Source organism: Abrus precatorius, unplaced genomic scaffold (genome assembly GCF_003935025.1).
Source record: "Abrus precatorius isolate BTA unplaced genomic scaffold, Abrus_2018 Scaffold7, whole genome shotgun sequence".
Classification (NCBI taxonomy): domain Eukaryota; kingdom Viridiplantae; phylum Streptophyta; class Magnoliopsida; order Fabales; family Fabaceae; genus Abrus; species Abrus precatorius.
This window is the reverse complement of record NW_020874417.1, coordinates 5,750,312-5,770,005: the sequence shown is the minus strand read 5'-3', so window position 1 is coordinate 5,770,005 and position 19,694 is coordinate 5,750,312. Positions and strand designations below refer to the sequence as shown.

At 27.7% G+C, this 19,694-nt stretch overlaps 2 protein-coding genes and 1 non-coding gene across 4 annotated transcripts; 1 reads left to right on the top strand and 2 right to left on the bottom strand.

The window, feature by feature from the left end:
- Window positions 1-5,221: 5,221 nt before the first annotated feature.
- On the bottom strand, window positions 5,222-9,611 carry LOC113872826 (F-box/kelch-repeat protein At1g57790-like). 2 transcript variants are annotated; one of them, XM_027510660.1, is made up of 3 exons: window positions 9,476-9,607; window positions 7,641-8,757; window positions 5,222-5,549 (listed from the first exon to the last, which is right to left on the bottom strand). In XM_027510660.1, exons 1-2 carry the CDS (start codon window positions 9,505-9,507, stop codon window positions 7,659-7,661), a joined length of 1,131 nt encoding a protein of 376 aa, XP_027366461.1. In that variant the 5' UTR covers window positions 9,508-9,607; the 3' UTR covers window positions 5,222-5,549; window positions 7,641-7,658. The 2 variants fall into 2 exon arrangements, with proteins under 2 accessions (XP_027366461.1, XP_027366462.1); XM_027510661.1 differs by having other exon boundaries at window positions 5,240-8,757; window positions 9,476-9,611.
- A 4,972-nt stretch (window positions 9,612-14,583) lies between these two features.
- On the bottom strand, window positions 14,584-14,667 carry TRNAL-UAA. The gene has a single exon. It is a non-coding gene; the product is annotated as a tRNA-Leu (tRNA).
- A 2,233-nt stretch (window positions 14,668-16,900) lies between these two features.
- On the top strand, window positions 16,901-18,248 carry LOC113873513. The gene has a single exon (XM_027511662.1). The coding sequence runs from the start codon at window positions 17,124-17,126 to the stop codon at window positions 18,006-18,008; it is 885 nt and encodes a 294-aa protein (XP_027367463.1). The 5' UTR covers window positions 16,901-17,123; the 3' UTR covers window positions 18,009-18,248.
- The last annotated feature ends 1,446 nt before the right edge of the window (window positions 18,249-19,694 follow it).

The window sequence follows — 19,694 nt, the reverse complement described above, 5'->3', positions numbered from 1 at the left end:
TTATTAATCACATCATGGTTTAAGGCTGTAATATGCGTGTAAAAGTACATAATAAAATTTATTAAATAATATAATTTTATTAGAAACTTTAGTATTTAGTATATTTTATAATTTTTATTGCATTAAATTTTATAATTCTTTAAAAATTTATTGTATACAGATTCTTACTTTATATTATTAGATATATATTAAAAACTTAATAACTAATTTTTTTCTTATATATTGGGTACATTAAAAATTACAGGAGTAAGTATCATTTTATGTTTTTAATAAAAAGAATTTTTAATTTCTTAAACAATATTCTAAAAGTATTACTTAGTATTTTTTATTTTTAAATAAAAATTTATGGTTTGATTATAATTTTGATCTTCTTAGTTTGATACTTGTTTAATTTTGGTCTTATCATGTGATTTTAATTCCCTTAATTTAGTACTTAATAAATTTTGGTCCCCTAATTTATAATTGTGTGACTTTGATTCCACTAATTTGAGTAATTTTAATTTCTTGATTTTTAATTGTACAATTTTTATCTTCCTTGTTTAAAAATAAAATTACATCCATCAACTCATCATCTAAATTTTAACAGAAGTAGATGTTAATTTTGCTAATAAGTCCTTGTTCATCTGATTTGCATTATAAAAATATTATTTCATAATAATATTATTCTTTGTATTCCTACGTGTCTCCCTAGAGATTTAAAAAAAAAATCTTTTTTTAAACATAGTGATATAAACGTGTGAACATAACTAATAGACACATCAACATAATTAATTATAAAACAAAAATGAGCACTTCAATATAATTAATAATTAACTTATCACTCTATTATAATTTAAATAACCAAAATTGAATAAGTAACAAATAAAGTAACAATTTATAAACCATTTACCATCCCATGAGCTTGGCAGATCACAAAACTACTGATGATCCTAATTCACATCTCTTCATTCTTGTTTCTTCCCTACATTGGAATCTATCTGAAAACTGTGTTCTATCTTGATCACATTAAATATTAATATCATCTACAGACAGATATTAAATTAGAAGCAAACATCATGCATCGAATAAAATAATCATAATTATATATATATATATATATATATAAAGAAAAATGTATATAATATTTTAAAAGATTTAAAAATATATAAATCTGTCAAACATAACGACATTGAATGCCTCTGATACTACACTAAGCATTTGAGCAGTTCAACTACACTCGGAATGAAATTTAATGTCTTGGTCAACGGTATTATGACATGTGAAATGATTCACTTTATTTTCAAGTATATTTAGAAAGAAATTGAGAAAGGGATGAATCTTAAAATTTTAATAAAGTTGTTATTTCATAATTTTTTAACATAAAAAGGCAAAAACATAATATATTAATTTTTTATATTCTTATGTAGGCTTTTAATTTAAGATTTTTGTCAATTAAAGTTTTTAAAATTAATTAAAAGATAAAAATATTTATTATAATAAAATTTACTACATTACATATACAAAATTAAGAAAATTTTATCATTAATAATTATTTAAATTTAATTCTAAAAATTAAAATTAACAAAATTATTAATTTAAAATATAATAATTATTATTATTTAAATCTAATTATCAAATGTAATTCTAAAAAAATTTATAGGTCAAAACACTAGTTAGACAATGTTTTCACTAAAGGAGTTGCAAACAAAGTATTTAACAAGTTATTTAAGTTGGAAATATGTAATATTTATTACACCAATTTTTTTTTATTTAGATAGCATATATCTTTTACTCGAGGTCATTTTATTCGAGACAGGTAAAATTATTATAAACAATAATTTTTTAAAAAAATATTTAATACAATTTTATTTATTAAAATCATAAATTAAACTGAAATAACTACTACCAATGGATCTAAATTTTTTTACTAGTATGGACCTAAAATTTTTTTATAGTATATATATACATTAATTTGATAACGGCAGTTAAGACTTAAGATAAGACAAATATTTTATTAGCTATAAGTTAGGCATTTGTATATTTAATAAAAAATATATGTATAATTGTTATTCTTTTTATTCTTCAATCCTTTCTTTTATGGACGAGAAATCATAGGGTTACTTTGTATAAATATTATGTTCATTTCTGTGGAAAAAAGTTAAAATTATTTCTCTTTGAAGCCTCTTTAACAATATTAATTAAGAAATAAATAATATTTTTTTTAATTAAAACTCATATTGGAATACATTAAATTTTATAAGATATATTAATAATAATTTTAATTTTGTTTACCAATACCCTATAAACACTTAACATTTTCTTTTTCTTAATCTCGGATTTTGATATTTAATTTCTCTTTCAAAGTACCATTTAGGTTATGGCCTTTAATAGCCAAAGATACTTCTCATTTAATAATGTTAAAAAAGGAAACTCACTCAATTGGGTTGAATTAAATGCTTGTTGTTAATTAAGCGAGGTTCGTTGGCAGTGTCACTAATTGCAAGATGGGCGCTCATAATAAGAAATGGCTTTGCAAATTTTGATTCTTTGGTGGGATGTAAATTCTAATTAAACGTTGTTTGCAACTGTGACTAGCAGTTCACATCAATTAATTATTGTTGAGGTGCTTAGTTTTTTCAAATGAAAAATAAAATTATATATATATATATATATATATATCAAGACAGAGTATCCTTAAGTTTATTAATTTGATCTAACATATCAAATTTATAATTTTAAATTAAAATTAGGATGAATTAAGTTTAAGCAATAATATTTAATAGAATAAAATTATAAGAAATGATATACTTGATGCATTGCCATTTGTTTTTATCTAGAAATGATATTGATTATTTACTAAGATATATTAAAAGTTAGTTGGAATAAATTTTTATATGATAAAAAATAAAATAAATATTATCAATTTCATATTCTAAAGTTATAAGTATCATCACGTTAGTCTTTCAAAAATCTTGTCACTAAAATATTTTAGCAAAGATTTATTTTTATTGTCAAATTAATCTTTCAAAGATTTTATCTTATTGATATTTTAGTTATCTTTAATAATTTATTTGACGAGAAAATTTTTGAGAAACTAATGTGATGACAATTTAAATATTTGAAACACTAGTTTTATGTCCCAATTTTTTATAAAATTAATATGACGACACTCGTAACTTTAGAAGAACAAAATCAAGGTTTTATCAAAAAACAAAAGTTGAAGCAATGAGTTAAAATAACGAGGGAATTAATAGAAAAGTTGAAATGCATAAGTTATTTTTAACTTGCTAAAAAAATTGATTTATTTTACTTCCTTAATTTATCTTAGGATGTTCTGTTATGAATGCTTATGAAAAAGCTTATTTAAATTAACTTTTAATACTCTTTACTAGGGATCGAAATTCTATTTAAATTGTTTTAAATGTTAAAGAGTAAAAATGAGAAAAATATATAGGTAGCTAACTGTCAAGAGAAAATAGGTGTAACAATATTATTATCAAATTATAATACTTGGATACGTACAATCCTGTAGTCTTTGTCAATGTAGAACTGTTACATTGTACATTGAATGAAAGGTTTGGTAGTAATGCAGGTTGTTGAATCCTATGTCGGAGCTGTAATTGGAAGTTAAGGGATCACTCCTGCCAGCTACTCTTATAAATGGCGGTTGATGTTATTAGTGTTACAGCGAAAATCCATGTATGTTGAGAAATGGACCAATTTTGGTGATGCAATTGGTTGTAAACTAATAAAATTGGTTTTAGCTTTTGAGATATGACTATGGCATCCCTGCCTTTTTTTTCCTTTATTTTTTCTAGCCAAATTAGGACTTAGGATCACAAGAAACTAGAACAATGGCAAACAAATTTAGGTAAGAAAAGAAAAACATATAGAAGTTAATGCTTTCAAGCAAGATCTGATATGTACCACTCCTCGATTTGAGAGATTTAAATGGTGACAATGAACCATGTTCATTGTTTTAGCAGAGCTTAAAAGAAGAGTTATTGTGGCTGTCACTGGAGGAAGCTTGATATGTAGTGGAATGTGTAAGTTGAAATTTTTTGGTGTAAGGTTGGGGTAGAGGTTTACCCAGTCATTGGTTAGCACGCCTTGAGCTTTCATCAAAAGTGCACTTAATGTTGCTTGCTTTTAAGGGCGTAGATAGTTGTTGGACATTTCCTAACAGGGATCCTTGTGTAGCAAACTGTGGTCTGGTGTACTTGTTAGTCAGAAGCCTTTAATACTGAAATCTACTATTATTGTTCATTTGTGTTTTAAGTGCTGTTTCAAAGATTGCTGGAAACACAGTTGCTACGTTTCAATTTGGGCTATGTATTATGTTACATATGTATATTAGCTAATCAAACATCTTTCCGATTTGCTTTTGATGGTATACATATTAGTCTCCACAGCCAAAGATAAAAGCTCACAAAAGAATTTTAAAAATGGGTGGTAGACCCCAGGATTCATGATTCCTTTCGGAAAATTGAAGACATGGATTTGCTGGTTTACTTTTTACATCCTTCTTCGGGAATCTATGGTCCGTACGTCAAATGTAAAAATTTCAAGGCTAGTTGAAATGTTAAATTATTTAATAAGAAAGAAATTCCTCATGATAGCTTTTCGTTTAATATATATTTAACATTCTTGAAAATATAACAAATAATTTTTTTCCGTATTTGAAAGAAAAGAATAAAATTACATTCCAAAATTAAAAAATTCTTAAAAATGTTAATTTGTAAATAAGAATAGAACTTTTCTATTTTTACAGGAAAAATATAAAACATAATAATTAATAAAAATTTATTAAATTTTCTCATGATAATTAATCATAAAGCTTAAATTCCTAACAAAATTTAATAACTATAATTTCTATTTTTTTCCAAAAATCCTATTAAGAATTTCACTGTGAGGAAAGTAATTTAATTAAGAATGAAAGACTCCTTGTATCAAACGCCACCTAAATGTATGCTCCGATCGATTGCCAATAGCCTTGAAGTATTTTATTTTTACTTTTGCATTATGCATTGAAAAAAATTATCAGAGACTTCCTTGGGTATTTTATTGGTTTCTAATAAAGGAGAAGATTAATCCGCTAGTAACTGGAAAAACTGTTTCTTGTCCATTCAAGGTGCGGTCGAAATTTATCGAGTACTGTAGTGTGTAGTAGTGCACAGTTTCGTTGAGAAATCATCAAACAACCTTCCACTTGCTAAAGGCAGTCCAACTAAACAAACTTAAAAGACCAATAACAATTATGATAATAAATCTATAGATCATATGCCCAAAATAAATATGTCAATAAATCTGTGGGTAATTCTAGCATGAACTCCAATTGTTCTGCATAAGCACTACATCACTAATTTGTTGGGAAAAATCTTAAAAATTCTAGATCAGCAGAGACAAGATAATCAAAGGGGTTAAGTCTTAGCTTACCCCAACAGATGTGATTCTTCACATATTAGTAGCCTCCTATTATATAGTAAAGATGCTGCCTTCGGCATGCTTCCAAATGAGCTTCACTCATGAACTGCTGAAGCCCAAAAGTATGGTAACAAGAAACTCTGAAACTGCAACATGGAAAATTTTCATGAACTGGATGAATAATCACAAATGCACTATGACTGTTGTATGAAAATGCCTGTTTAACAAAACGGTTTATTTTTTGACAAAATGCACTATGCCAGTCCCAAGGTTGGCACAAAGAACAGAAAATCATCTTTGACAAACTACTAAATAACCATTTACCCATCAAAAACACGTGCAGAAGTGTTTGGCTGATGAGTAAGGGAGATATTGGACTGCTGATATATGTTATAATTTTTGTACATGAGAACCGGTTTCAGAAAAATAAGGAGACAAGAAAAAATTAAAAAGATACAATTACCAATAGTAATCTAAGCAGGTCAAATTCAAATTCATAAGTTGGATTCTTCTAAGATGATCAGTTAAGGATACGGGCTAGGATGCCAAGTTTAGTAGGAGGAATATGTTACATTTAATTAGGCCAATTAATTTTTAGCAGTTTGGAAGTTCACCTAATGAAGATCCTAACCTTCGTCTAACAAAATTTCTCTGGCTCATAAACACCATAAAATACAATGGTGTTGGTGTCAAATGCTATTAAGATTCGCCTCTATTTATTCTCTATCTCGGAAAAGGTAAAAGTATAATTCTCGATGGTACCAACCATTCCATCATGACATGGGATGATCTAACTTAATAGTTCTTGGAGAAATACTTTCTCCCACCTCGTTATACAAAAATCATTGCAAAAATTTCTAACTTTTAACAATATAAGTTAGAATCCTTATATGAGACATGAGAGTTGTACAGAGAGCTTCTAAGGAAGTACACACACCATGGTTAACAATCATAGAAAAATTGGGATTGGAATTAAACTAAAAGTGAAAAAAGTATAAAGATGAAACTAAAAGCTCTGAGTTCATCTTGAATATTTTGCTTGTTAGAAGTTTTGTTGTTTTCTTAATCTTTTAATTACCTTTTAATTTAATTATTTCATATCATTATTTTATTTTATTACACATTATTTAAATTCAAACAATTAAATTACAAAATTTTTTATAATTGAAAATAATCTTTGTGAGATGATATTCTAGAAACTCAATTTGAGAATCACTTTTATTACTATTTAGCAAGTACACTTGCTCACGAACAATAGTAAGAGGAGAACAGCTTGCAAAACAATAGAAAAACAAAGGGGAAACTAAAGCACGTGGCTGAAAATGCAAAATAATGGGACAAAGAATGGCGGTTTGGCAAAAAAGCACCAGAACTGACCAAAAAACACTGGCAGTTCACTAGAGAGCAGTGGGTTCGGTTGCACAATAACATAGTCAGGGAAACGAAGGTTCAAAAATGGGAAGAGGCACAATCAGTTTTTCTAAACCCATTTATAGACTTTTTTTATTTCGCTGCATACATGGTTCTGCAATAATGCAATGTTAAAATTTAGGACATCTTTGGGTTTTTGAAAAATTTCAAAGCTGCAGCCAAGATGCATGCAAAACACATACAAAAAATATTATATTTCATAATTTAACATCTAGTCCCTATTCTCTTTACCAAAGCCAGTAATGACCATGGTCATTTGTAAAACTTTGGCAGTAACCAAGCCATTTCAAAATTATTAAATAGAAATTACAATAATTTTTATGTAAACGAATGCAATAAATGCAAAGTATCATTTATACTTATGAGTGAAACTAAAACTAAAGATACTATGAAGTATTAACACACGTAACCATTTAGGAAAAATCCCTTTAATAATTGAATGAAACTTGTGTTATAAGTTTAGCTCTCTTTTCAGTCAAAGTTTTTATTCTATCATTCAATCAAGTGTGACACATCAATACATTATTAGAAAATTTGACTTCATAGATAGATATTGCCATAGTTAAACTATTTTAAAGAGATGCCAGGGAATAAAAATTAAATCCTATAACTTAAAATGAATAAGAATGATTGAATGAGCACATGCTGGATAGCTTTACAATTTGCATGAAGCAAACACTGATAATTAATTAATAAAAACATCAATAACATAGATGAAATGTTACAACATACATAATTACTTACTAAAGGATATCGACAAGCTAGCTATTAAGCTATCTATACATTACTGATTTGGGAAAACTTACCTGTTTCACTAAAATTCTTCATGTGAACCCAGAGAAGTCCTTTGGTGGTTCAACCCATATGTTCTCGAACGGGTCTTGTTCTCCCCAATCATGCCACTGCTTACGAGGATAGTATCTATAGTCATCAAGAGAGAATGATATGCAACGCTTTCCATAAAAACGAACTTTAGAGAAGTAGATGCTGTTTCTCATTATTCCAGGGAGGTCAGTCCTTGAATGAGAAGACAAGAAACTAGCAAAAAGAGTTACTCCATCCAGTGTTTTCAACTCTTCCCATTCCATTAATGTCTGATCTAACTTAAAAATAATGGGATTTTCACTAGAACATGTATAAATTACTATTATGTCTCCCTCATGCTCTGTCATAAATTTCCCCTTCCACCAATTTTTGGCAAAAAAATTCTCTGGGCATTTGGGTGGAGGTACTGAAAGAACATTCCAAGTGCATTCAGATGGGTCAAAAACCCCTAGCCAACCTGTGAGACTCAGACAATAAAAGAGTCCATTACAAAACACAAGCTTATTCCATATGCTACTCACAAAGGGCAATCGGTTTTGGTAACTAACAGTGTGCCATTCTGTTGCCCCAGGGTGACATGTGCTAATGGCCACAACAGTAGGACTAACATGCTTAACAGTAAACAGAACACAGTCAGCTGATGTTGGAGCACAAGAGAAGGCAACTATCTGGTATGACATCTCAAATCTTGGCAGTTTGATAATCTCCCGAGTAAAGGGATTGAAGAAGAACACACGGTGAGTTCTGGGCCGGTATAGGAGTAACCAACCATCTTTTGTATAGCAAACTCTAGATCCATTCAACTCTGGCAACTCAATGGAATGAGTCTTACGCTGCGCAGGGTCATAGAATTCATACCAGTTACCAAATTTTGGAAAATACATTAGCCATGGCAATTGGTTTACCACACGTACAGCTGTAGCAACAGAATGCCAACTCTTGCAAACAACTGAAGCACGAACATTATCATCTAGGGTTAAACGGGACAATATTAATTCTAAGAGTTCGGGAGGGAGATCAGACCAGGTTTGCAGCTCCAAATTTTCATTTTCCACCTCCACCTTTGCTCTTCTGTTGTCAGTAATTGTATCACTCAACCTAAATAATCAGAGACAAAGTAAGAGAGAAGTTGAACAATTCACTCAAATGTACTTAATATACAGCAGAAAAGGTTAAAGAGACTATAACCTTGTGACCTGAACAGGGCTTTATCCCAATAAATATGCAAACCAACCTCACTTCTTCTACCACTCAAGGTTTGTGAAACATAAACTTGGATGTTTATATCATGGTCAGTATACTAACCAATATAATAATACCACATCAAGAATACTTTAAAAATTGATGACTTGGGTTTACTGGAGCATGCCAAAAGTCAGTTTGAGAATTAAATAAAAAGAGAGAGTAAAAAAAATACCCGATTTAATTATCATTTAAAATAAAGCACAACAGTAGTAGATGAATAAAATTAAAATTAACTAGAGCAAGTACACAATGCTCCAGCTCCAGTTCACCATAATTCACACTGGAGTAACCCAATTTTCTACAAAGTTATACAACATTAGACCCTGATCTGATCCATAAACCCTAATTGATTCACAATCACAACCTAAGCACATTTTAAACCATCCATAACCCAATTATTGTTTCAAATTAAGAATTCAGACCCAAAATCGAGACAGAAACCAAATAAAAGCCGCCATTCCTTGAAACCCAAACTGATCCAGCGCTGAATATCGTTTTTCACATATTAGCTATTTTTTATTTTTTTTTAAATGAGGAAGCAAAAGTAAGACATAGATTTTGAGGGGCTTACGATTTCAACTTCCTCTTCCTTTTGCCCGACATTATGCGAAAAAAACTGACCTAACGAAGTTGGGTTGTAGAAAGAGAAAGAGGAATTTGAAGGAGAGACAGGACAGGGTGTCAACCAGAGAAGAAAAAGAGTGAAAGAAAGAATGATAGTGAGAAGGCACATGACTATGAAGGAACGAAGTAAGTGACGGCATTGACACGTGCGAGGCGGCTTCACGACATGCTCACTACGTGTCAATCTTTCCGCAAAAACACCATTATCATGGGTCGTATGTCAACGTGATCGTCACGTGTTCCTATCTTCATGTGTAATGAAAAAATATGGAATTAAATGTTTAATTGCTCTAAAAGTTTTATAGTTTAAAATTAATTTCTATAACAAAATTTGTCGGCATAATATTCATAATTTTTTATAAATTATATTTTTTAATCCTTCTAGTCAACATGATTCTAAGAGTTTTTTTAGTTACATTACATCACTTAAAACAATTAAAAAATATTATTCATAAAAAAATAAGAATTGAGTCTTTATTAAATATTTTATAAAATATAAATTTAAATTATACAACATTTTTACCTACCAAATAATCATTAAATCTTTTTTTTCTAATCTTTTTTTATTATAAATTTAGTTTTGATGTTTTTCTAATTTATTTTATATAAAAAATATTTAAATTTTTATATATGTAATTTTTTTAAAATTTATTTTTTTATTATTTATAAATGTATTGACCATATTAAATAGAAAGAATTAAAAATTTTAAGAGATTGTGTAATAAATATTAAAATGTATTTTTAATTATAAGAATTAACTTATAAATAAATATCAACTATTAATATTAAATATATATTTTAATAAAAAATTATAACTTATATCTTATAAAATTATACTTCATGTATTTTTCTATGCTAAATATAGTAAAAAAAATTCTATAAATTTCTTAGAAAGAAATATATAATAAAAAATTATAAGAATAATGCTAATATTAATATTTTATTTATTATTCTGAATTTTTATTAAAAGATAAAAATACAATAATTTTTTTTACGTTGTGAAACATTATATGAGATAAGAATTTTTTTATATTAATTTTTATTGGAAATTATAAAATTGAATTCAATTCAGTACATTAATATTATTAAATATTATATATATATATATATATATATATTATCTGTATAATATTGCATTATAAAAATAAAAATATAAAATATAAAGGTTAACTTCAACGTTCAAAGGAAAATAATTTATTATACTTTTATTATTTTAATATAATTAATACATTTTTTTAATATAAAATATATTTTTTAGTGCTTCAACTCAATATTAAATACCGAGATTTATAAAATTATATGAAATAAAGTAAAATAAATTATTAGAAAAATAATTTTGTTATAACATAGGTCTTTTTAGTGGACTTGCTCAAAAATAAAAATAAAAAAGTACAAAATAAATTTATTATACATGATAATGATAACTTATATCTTGATAAAAAAAATTATATTTAGTCTAATTTTATATCTTAAATATAGTAAACTTGTTTTCTTATACAAAAGGAAAATTCTATAAAATTTATTGTAAAATAAAAACTATATCAATAATGTGTATATTAATGCTTTATTTGGTTCTCTAAACACGAATTAAAAAATAAAATTATAAATAATTTTTCTAATTTATATAGGATAAGAATGTTTTTATGAAATACTATAATTTCTGAAGATAACTTATCATTATAAATTTTTATCATATATTAAAATTTTATTGATAGAAAAATATTTATTATATTTTTATATTTTTAATACAATAAATACATTATTTTTTTAATATTTTTTTCTAATTTTGGATGGTTAAATTCAACATTAAAAACCACCATTAACAAAAATTTATGAAATAAAGTATAATTTTTTATTAATAAAAAATCAAGTGTGTTTTGAAGATTATTTTTTTATTTAAAATACAAAATTTTTATTAATCAAGTTTAGTGTTATACATTTTTTAAAAAGTATAATTTGTTAAAATACAAATGTAATTTATATAGTTAATTTACAAATTAAGTCTTATAGTTAAGAAAAGTTACATTATAATTTTTATATTTTCATATTTTTTTATATAATACTATCAACACATTTATAATTAATAATAACTGATTCAAAAATATTTAATTATGTAAAGGTTAAATTATAAACTTTTTGTATAGAGTCTAAATTTTAAAATGTATATCAAATATAGGAAATAAATTTATGATTTATCTTTTTATAAATATAATTTATTCTAAAAAAAATTATTTTTAAAAAAATTTAAATTTTTTTATTATATACACTTATTTATTATAAAAGTAAGATCCTATCACAATTAATTGTTACATAATTATTATCTTAATCAACTAAAATTAGATTTTGTAATTTCTTTACATGTAAGAAGTTTTTCTTTCACTATAAAATATCTATATATATTTATTTTTTCAGAATCATTCAAGAGACAATTTCTCTCTTTTATTTTTTATCTAATTTAATTTGACCGAAGTTTTTTTCGTACATAATAACTTGAACCCAAAATTTTACTGCTTACTATTTTTAAAAAAATAATTATGTTTATCTATTTTAATAATATATGTAAGAATTATACAATATACTAAAGTTTCTATGATTCTTTCTGGTTATATTTTAATATTCCTTTTCATTTTAAAATTTATTTTATATATTATTCTCTTAATACTTTTTTTCATAAAAAGCTTTAATAGTGTGATTTAATTTATCTTGTATCTTTTATTAATATTTTATTCATTATTTCTTCCAATAATTGTGTTTTTTTATTAAATTATTTTTCTTGTCACTAAATTTATCTTTTTATTAACATTTTAATATTTTATACTTCATTAAATTTATTTTTCTTTTCACTGCATTGTACAGTATTTTATTTTATTTATCTTCTCTTTTAATAACACATTATTGCTATTTTCATGTATTGATGGTGTCATAAAAATAATTTATTTTATATTTTATTATTTTATTCTAATTTTTTACAAGATAAAATTTAATTGCAACATAAATAGGGATTGGGAGAGGGAATAGGGTTGTGATTTTAGTATGTAAGGTCGTTACAATCCATGTCCCAAGGGACTAATCTCTAAACAAGTGCTCGCATGCATGCTGTTCCAACTTATTTGTAAATGGGCCTGCCATCCCCCTTTATACCGAAATGAAAAATCAATCCACATGCTGCATAGTCGAATCTAGTTATTCTGGATTGTCATGTGTTTGGGCTAGGCCTATGTTTGGGCTAGGCCTGTTCCCAATTTGTACTTTATTGTTTGGAGAAAAAATATCCATCACAAGGTAGGTTAGACTAAAGCCAACGATTCGCTTTCTGAAAGTTGTTTTAACTTGCTCCTTTATTATATATTTCAGTTTTCCTAAGGGAAAATGTTGTGTGTACATTTAATTGTACAAGAAGGAAGAGAAATAAAAATAAATAAACATTTATTAAGATGCATTATGATATGTTGAGACACGTAGAAAAACATAGAACAATAATTAATATTTGAAAACTTTAAATTTAGACTATATAATCATATATAAATAATTTAAAAGTAATTAGTAATTACATGACTATTTACAAATATTATAAGTAATTTTTTAAATTTAGATTATTTAAATAAGAATAAAGTACTCTCGTTGGAGTAATTTTCTATATAATAACATCAACAATACACCTTTTGTAAATTATTATTTATGAAAATCAGAGCTTCTGGAAGGTGTTTTAGGAAGGTTCAGTAGCGTTCCATACACAAGGAAAGATGCATATGATTGGAAAGAGTTGGGGGCGGCTTTTCCATTCTACTTGTGTGCATATCAACGTGTTTTGACTTCCAAAGTAGTATCAACCTAACCAAGCTTTTCTTCTTGTTATTCTCTTCAGTTCCTCACAACTTCTAGAATAACATTTTAAATAAACAAAAACTTCCAGAAGAACGCGGTTTGGCTCCATCTACTTTACCTTATGCATTTTTCCTTTTGAAAAGAAATACAAATTCTTACTCCAATTATGTTATGTTCATGAGTGATGTAATTTTTATTTTGTTTGCTTACTATATGTTTGCCATTTTGGTTTGTTAAAAAGGTTACAATAAGATGATAATGTTATTAATGGTTTGCATGAAAGTATACGAAAAGTTTGCATTATGTAAGTAATATTTCTCTTTCAATTTTAAAGACGTACGTGTCTTATTCGTTCATAAATTTACTTTTGAAATATAAAAGCTTCTATCGATCTTCTCTAAATCTTGAGGTGAGGATACCATATTTCATAAAAAAACTGCTAAATTATATGAGAAAACATTCGAGTAGTTTGGATCGTCTCTTCATCTCTAACAACTTTAAATTCAACCAATATACCAAAAAAGTTGAATTAGTGATCATTCAATAATTGAAAAGAAATCAAGTATTTAATGTCCGGTTAAGGATTTAGCTGTACGGATAGAATTTGAACTCTTACACGAAACAATCATGAAATACATAGATGAATATGGTTTCTAATTCTTTGTTAATTAAATGCAAATTTTTATTCGCTTTTTTTTAATTTAATGTTCTAATTAATAAGTGTCACATCATATGTAATTTAATTCATAAAATATTTTTTTTGACACTTTTTTTAATATTACATGCAGAATCAATTTTTTTTAATAGAGAAAAATATTTTTTTTTGTAACATATATTAATTTTAATTTTTCTTTTGTAGAAGACTATATTATGTAGTGAAAATAAACCACACAAGTTTAATTTATGGTTTGTTTGGATAAATTTTTGGAAAAATGTTTTCATGACATAGTTTTTAATTTTTAGAATTTTATTTTGGGAAAAGTAACTATTTTTCTGGGTTTTTTCTTTATTTTTTAAAATAAACTTATTCAATTATTATTATTATTATATATATATATATATTAAAATTATTTATCAACAGATAAAAAAACAAGGTGGTGAATCAAGCCCGAATAAACTTACAAAATCGAAAAGTTATGCTGTGAGATTAAGGTGAATTATAAGCTTATTTCATTAAAATTTAAGGGTAAAAGGGTATTGATTTTTTCAGAAAAAAAATTAAAATATTTATGCTGGCTATGGGGTTCGAACCCATGCGCAGTTTGACTGCAGAAGATCTTAAGTCTTCCCCCTTAACCTCTCGGGCAAACCAGCTTTTTCTTCATTAGTGAAGAAAGGTATATTAACCTATTGTTAAAGTAGCAAGTCCCCGTAGTGGATAAGGAGTTATTCTGTTGATATAATAATATGAAATGTTCAAAGTTTTAATAAAATTAGATGCCTCTGAAGTTTCAAAAGAAATGTTTTCCGTACGTAATGCATGGAAATTAAGTATGATTACTTGTTTAATTTAGAAGAATAGCACATTTATCTAATAAAATTCACATAAATTATAGATCAAGAGTTATTTTTCTTATATAAAAAAATTATATTGTTAATAAATTAGAATACACAATCTATTATAAAAAAAATTGTCTAATTACTTAATTTTTAAAAGAAATATATCTGTTGACAAGTTATATTTTAAATTTTTTAAAATATATTTAAGATGCAACTTGTTAAAATACTCCTTTTAAAATATAAGTGGATGTACGTTAACAAATAGAAGAAACACCCCATATGTGTGTATATGTAAAGTAATTAAACATATATATGTTACTGTTTTAGATCCCTATCTGGGTTTCATCCTCTGTTGGACTCAGTTTTGAGTTCAGAAGATTCACATTTGACGCGCGCGCAGGGATTTTAGAATATTTGAGATATTGATAACTTAAGCCTAGAAAAATTCTATTCATATCATAAGTGGAATTGATTTGCATGTGCATATATATAATTTCTAAAATAAGCCTTGCCACCAAATTTAGGTATTGTTCTTGCTTTGTGTGAGACGCAACGTCACAAAAGCGACAATTTTGTAATAAGAGGATGGGTTGATTGGTTTCCTTCTTCGTTCGAGTTGAAATAAAGAAGATGAGCATTGAATACTTTACCATTTAATTTTCAAGTTTTCTTTTGACACAAAAAAAGCAAGAAAGAAAAGAACACGCGCACACAGACACTAAGCAAAAGGGTGGGTCTTGCAAAACTTTTCTAAAGCTGTTTCTCGATTTCAAAATCCAGTTATTTTACTTTGGTGAATCAAACTTGAAATGAATAACTATGGTCGAGTTATCCAATTCAATTTTACTAAAAAGAAACTTTCACGATTGTCAAACTTCATTCTAACTTAAAGTTGAGCATTTTGAATACTGTTTGGTATAAACTGGCTTGTATTAATCACACAATTGTCAAACATCATTTCTCTGTTTACCCCCAATTCCCGAAAGTAAACAGAATTGTCTTAAGGTAATATTCTTAAGTCAAAATTTATCCAAAATAAGAATAAACATTTCATAAATACAAAATAAGGATCTCACGCAAGCCAACGGGTATGATAATATACAAGGGAAAACATTTGACAAAACTAGCTAGAACTCTGGCGTATGCACAACACCACCACTATCCAAATTCCAAGGGATCTTGGACTCTTCGTCAATCCTCAGCTGGTCATATTGCGCGTTATTTTTTTAAAATAGTAGTGGGATGCATGCATACAGAACTCTAGTATTTTCAGGAAAAAAATGGTGCAAACGTTTTGTTTATTATTATTATAACAATAAAAGGACGATGATGTCACGAACTTATAAATACTTTTTAGAATTTAATTGGTATATTTGTTTTAATATTATTTTCTCTTTTAATTAATTGAAATAAAAAATTATCAATTTTAAATTAATAAACATTTTTTATAAATATTTTAAAAGTAATATATATTCTTAATAATATAATAATTTTATTAAACTATCTGTATTTTTGTTATATTAGAACATTACTTAATTTAAAATGAAAGATTAACAGATAAAATGTAACACTAAGTCTTAGAATTAACGTTAAAATCATTATAACATGAATCGATTTTAATATTTCAAGTTGTAGTACCTTACACACTTTTTAAATCACATTCCCTCTTCCCCACAAAGATATATACAGGATATTCATGCCAGTTGCAAGGTAGTGACATCATTTTAAAGCTTCAATCGTCATATAAGTATATCGCATATATATGGAGCTTATCATTGTATATATTTTTGGCTCTCCCATGTTACACAGTAATGTTAATGTGTAACAAAATGAAATTGTGCGTCCAATACCAAGAGCGAAGCCATTTCATATATATCAAGTAGAGGACAGAACAATTTTATTTATAGAAAAGAGAAAGGTTAGAACTAGGAAGTAAGAAATTTGAACAAAGTTATATTTTTATAAACACGCAAATTGCAAACAAATAGCGAGCTCATCAGTGTTGTCATGTTTTTGTATATTACTATGCCCTTGCATTGACATTGCTTTCGTATTTTTTGGACGAGCCAAAAAGAGACAATAAAGATGCTTTTTCTTCCTCTCTCTCTCTCTCTAGAAGAAAAATGATACATAATCAAATCAGTATTTAATCATCTAGTCCTTCGTATAAATACAGCACCAAAATCACCGCCACTTAACAACCTTCTTCCAACATTAATACCCCCAAACACTTTCTCTCTCTACTCCATATTTTCTCTCTCTACCAAGACATGCCACAGGTGGACTTGGAAACGCTCGTTTCAGCCTGTGCTGGAGTTTCCGCCGACCGGAAAATCGCCTGCGAGACGCTCGCCGACAACCACACCGACGAACCGGACCGGCGTGAGCCCAATCCCGACTCGCCGCCGGCATCGTTCTGGCTCTCCGGCGACGCGGAATACGACTGGTGGGACCGGAACGCCGTTTACGAGCGAAATGAATCGACCAAGGGAAACTCCATTTCCATGACCTTGAACCCTAACTCAAACTCAAACTCTCAGCGATTCTCCAAGAACTTGAAGACAAAAGCCACAATCATCGGTTTGCCGAAGCCTCAAAAAACCTCCTTCACCGACGCCAAGTGCCGCCGCAACCACCGTCCGGGAAACGCTAGGTTGTTCCCGAAGCGGAGTGGGTCGGTCGGAGGGAAATCGGAAACCGCCGTGATTGAACCTTCGTCGCCGAAGGTTTCGTGCATAGGGAGAGTGAGATCGAAGCGTGACCGGAATCGTCGGTTAAGAACTCGCCAGAAATCCATCTCCTCCTCCGTCACTTCCACCGTCGTTTCCTCCGCCGCCGTTACAAGGCAAAAATCGTCTCGAAGTCAAAGAAAGAAAACCAGTTTTTTCGAGAGCGTTCGCGCTATTTTCCGGTCCGGTCGAAAAGGAAAACCGGTTCAAAAAACCGATCTTCCGCCTAGGGATTCGTCGACGAAGAAGAAAAGAAGTAACAGCAGAAAAGCGCGGGGTGGTTCTACGGCGAGCCGAAACGACGTGTCGTTTGAAGAATCATTTTCGAGTGAGGCACCTGGTTTGGGTTCGGTGAACCGGTTCGCGTCTGGGAGACGGTCCGAGTCGTGGGTAGTTGGTAACTCGGAAATCCACGTGTCCCAATAGGATTCATTTCGGGGCTTACGAATTTGTTCGGTGACGGCCACCGATGGGTCCCACCTGCAAACATTTTGAATAGTCGTTAGAGTGATTGCGTGGCAAGTTGAATAAATGTAGTTTTCTTCTCAACTGTTATTGAATTTACTTTTCTCTTCTCGTTTTTGTCCTTTTCTCTTTCAAAGGCAAGGGCAACGTTTTGTAAATATGATTCATGTGCCTTCAGAATGTGAGCACCAGCAGCCGTAAATTTTCTGTTAGCACTTATTTTAAGCTTCTTTTTTTCATAAAAAAATGCTGTATAGTAAGAAAAAGGACGATATATAAAAAGGAAAAGAATGGATCGCATCGTATTACAATAAGGAAAGGAATTATCTATAAGTTGACATTTTTTAAAAATCGAAATGATTTATATGCTTTTTTTAATTAAAAATGGCATCATTTAATATAATATTATTTTTTAATATGTGTTTCTGAATATATATGTATATATATATATATTAAAAAGATTATTTAATATATATCACATACAAGTTTAAAATTTAAATTTTTTATAAATATTAAAATATTTGTTATTTCAAAATTTTAAAAAATACATATTTTTATGATAGTTTGAAATATTTAATAAAATGCATTTTTTTATTATTTCTTAATATATGCTCTTAAACATACATAAAAAAATTGTTTAATATATTAAAGGGTGTTGTTGAAATTTTAAAATATTAATTGGTATATATTTTTTTTCATTAAATACTCGTAAGTGAAAAATAAATAAATTCTTTTTCTCCCTTTTCATTCGTATTTTCATTTCCTTCGTGATTGATTCGAAAGTCATTTCTTCATTTTTTTTTTTACAAAAGAAATCATACCTACCAAATAGCACTGCTTTTATCAATTATTGATGAAATCAAGCATTTTGCTGCAAGGAATTTTATTGTTATAATGATTTATTCAATAAAAAGATTGTAATAGTAAAAATTTATTCTCGAGTTTCTTTTTTTTCTTATTAATAAAAATTAGCGGTTAATATTATATATAAAGTTATATTATTTATATATAACTTTTTTCAATATTAATTTTTTTATTTTTCTTTATTTTATTTCGCACTTCTATCTTTTTTTATCATAATATTTTATACTAAAAACTATATAAATACAATTTCTCTCTTATACTTGCATTCTAATCAATCATAAATTTATTAAAATTTACTCTCTAATTCTTTTTTTAGTATCCACGAAGATGTCTCACTTTTTCTTAGTAAATTACTCACTCAATCGCAAAAATGAGAAATAAGACTTTTTTAAACCGCAAAACATACTTTAATTAAATATTTAAATTTTATGCATTTTAATAAATACTTTTAAGACATGGTAATTCATAATGGTTGACGACCTTAATTAATTTATGAAGAAAAATGCATAATCCAAAGTCCTATCAAACTCCAGATTATTTTGAAGGTCAACTCGTATGCTACTTTTCAATTTATCAATGAAATCTCGGTGTTTGGATTATTTAAACTAATCATGCTTTATTGGGCTAATATGTTGGGGTGATTACTAGTATAGCTAGGACCATTCTTTAGCTATACTAGTAAACATCACTATGTATACAGGCAAGGTCTCTAATCCAAACCATTCTTGTCTATTAATCATACGTGGCTTTATATTGTTATATATGATATCCCTGAATTTGTTT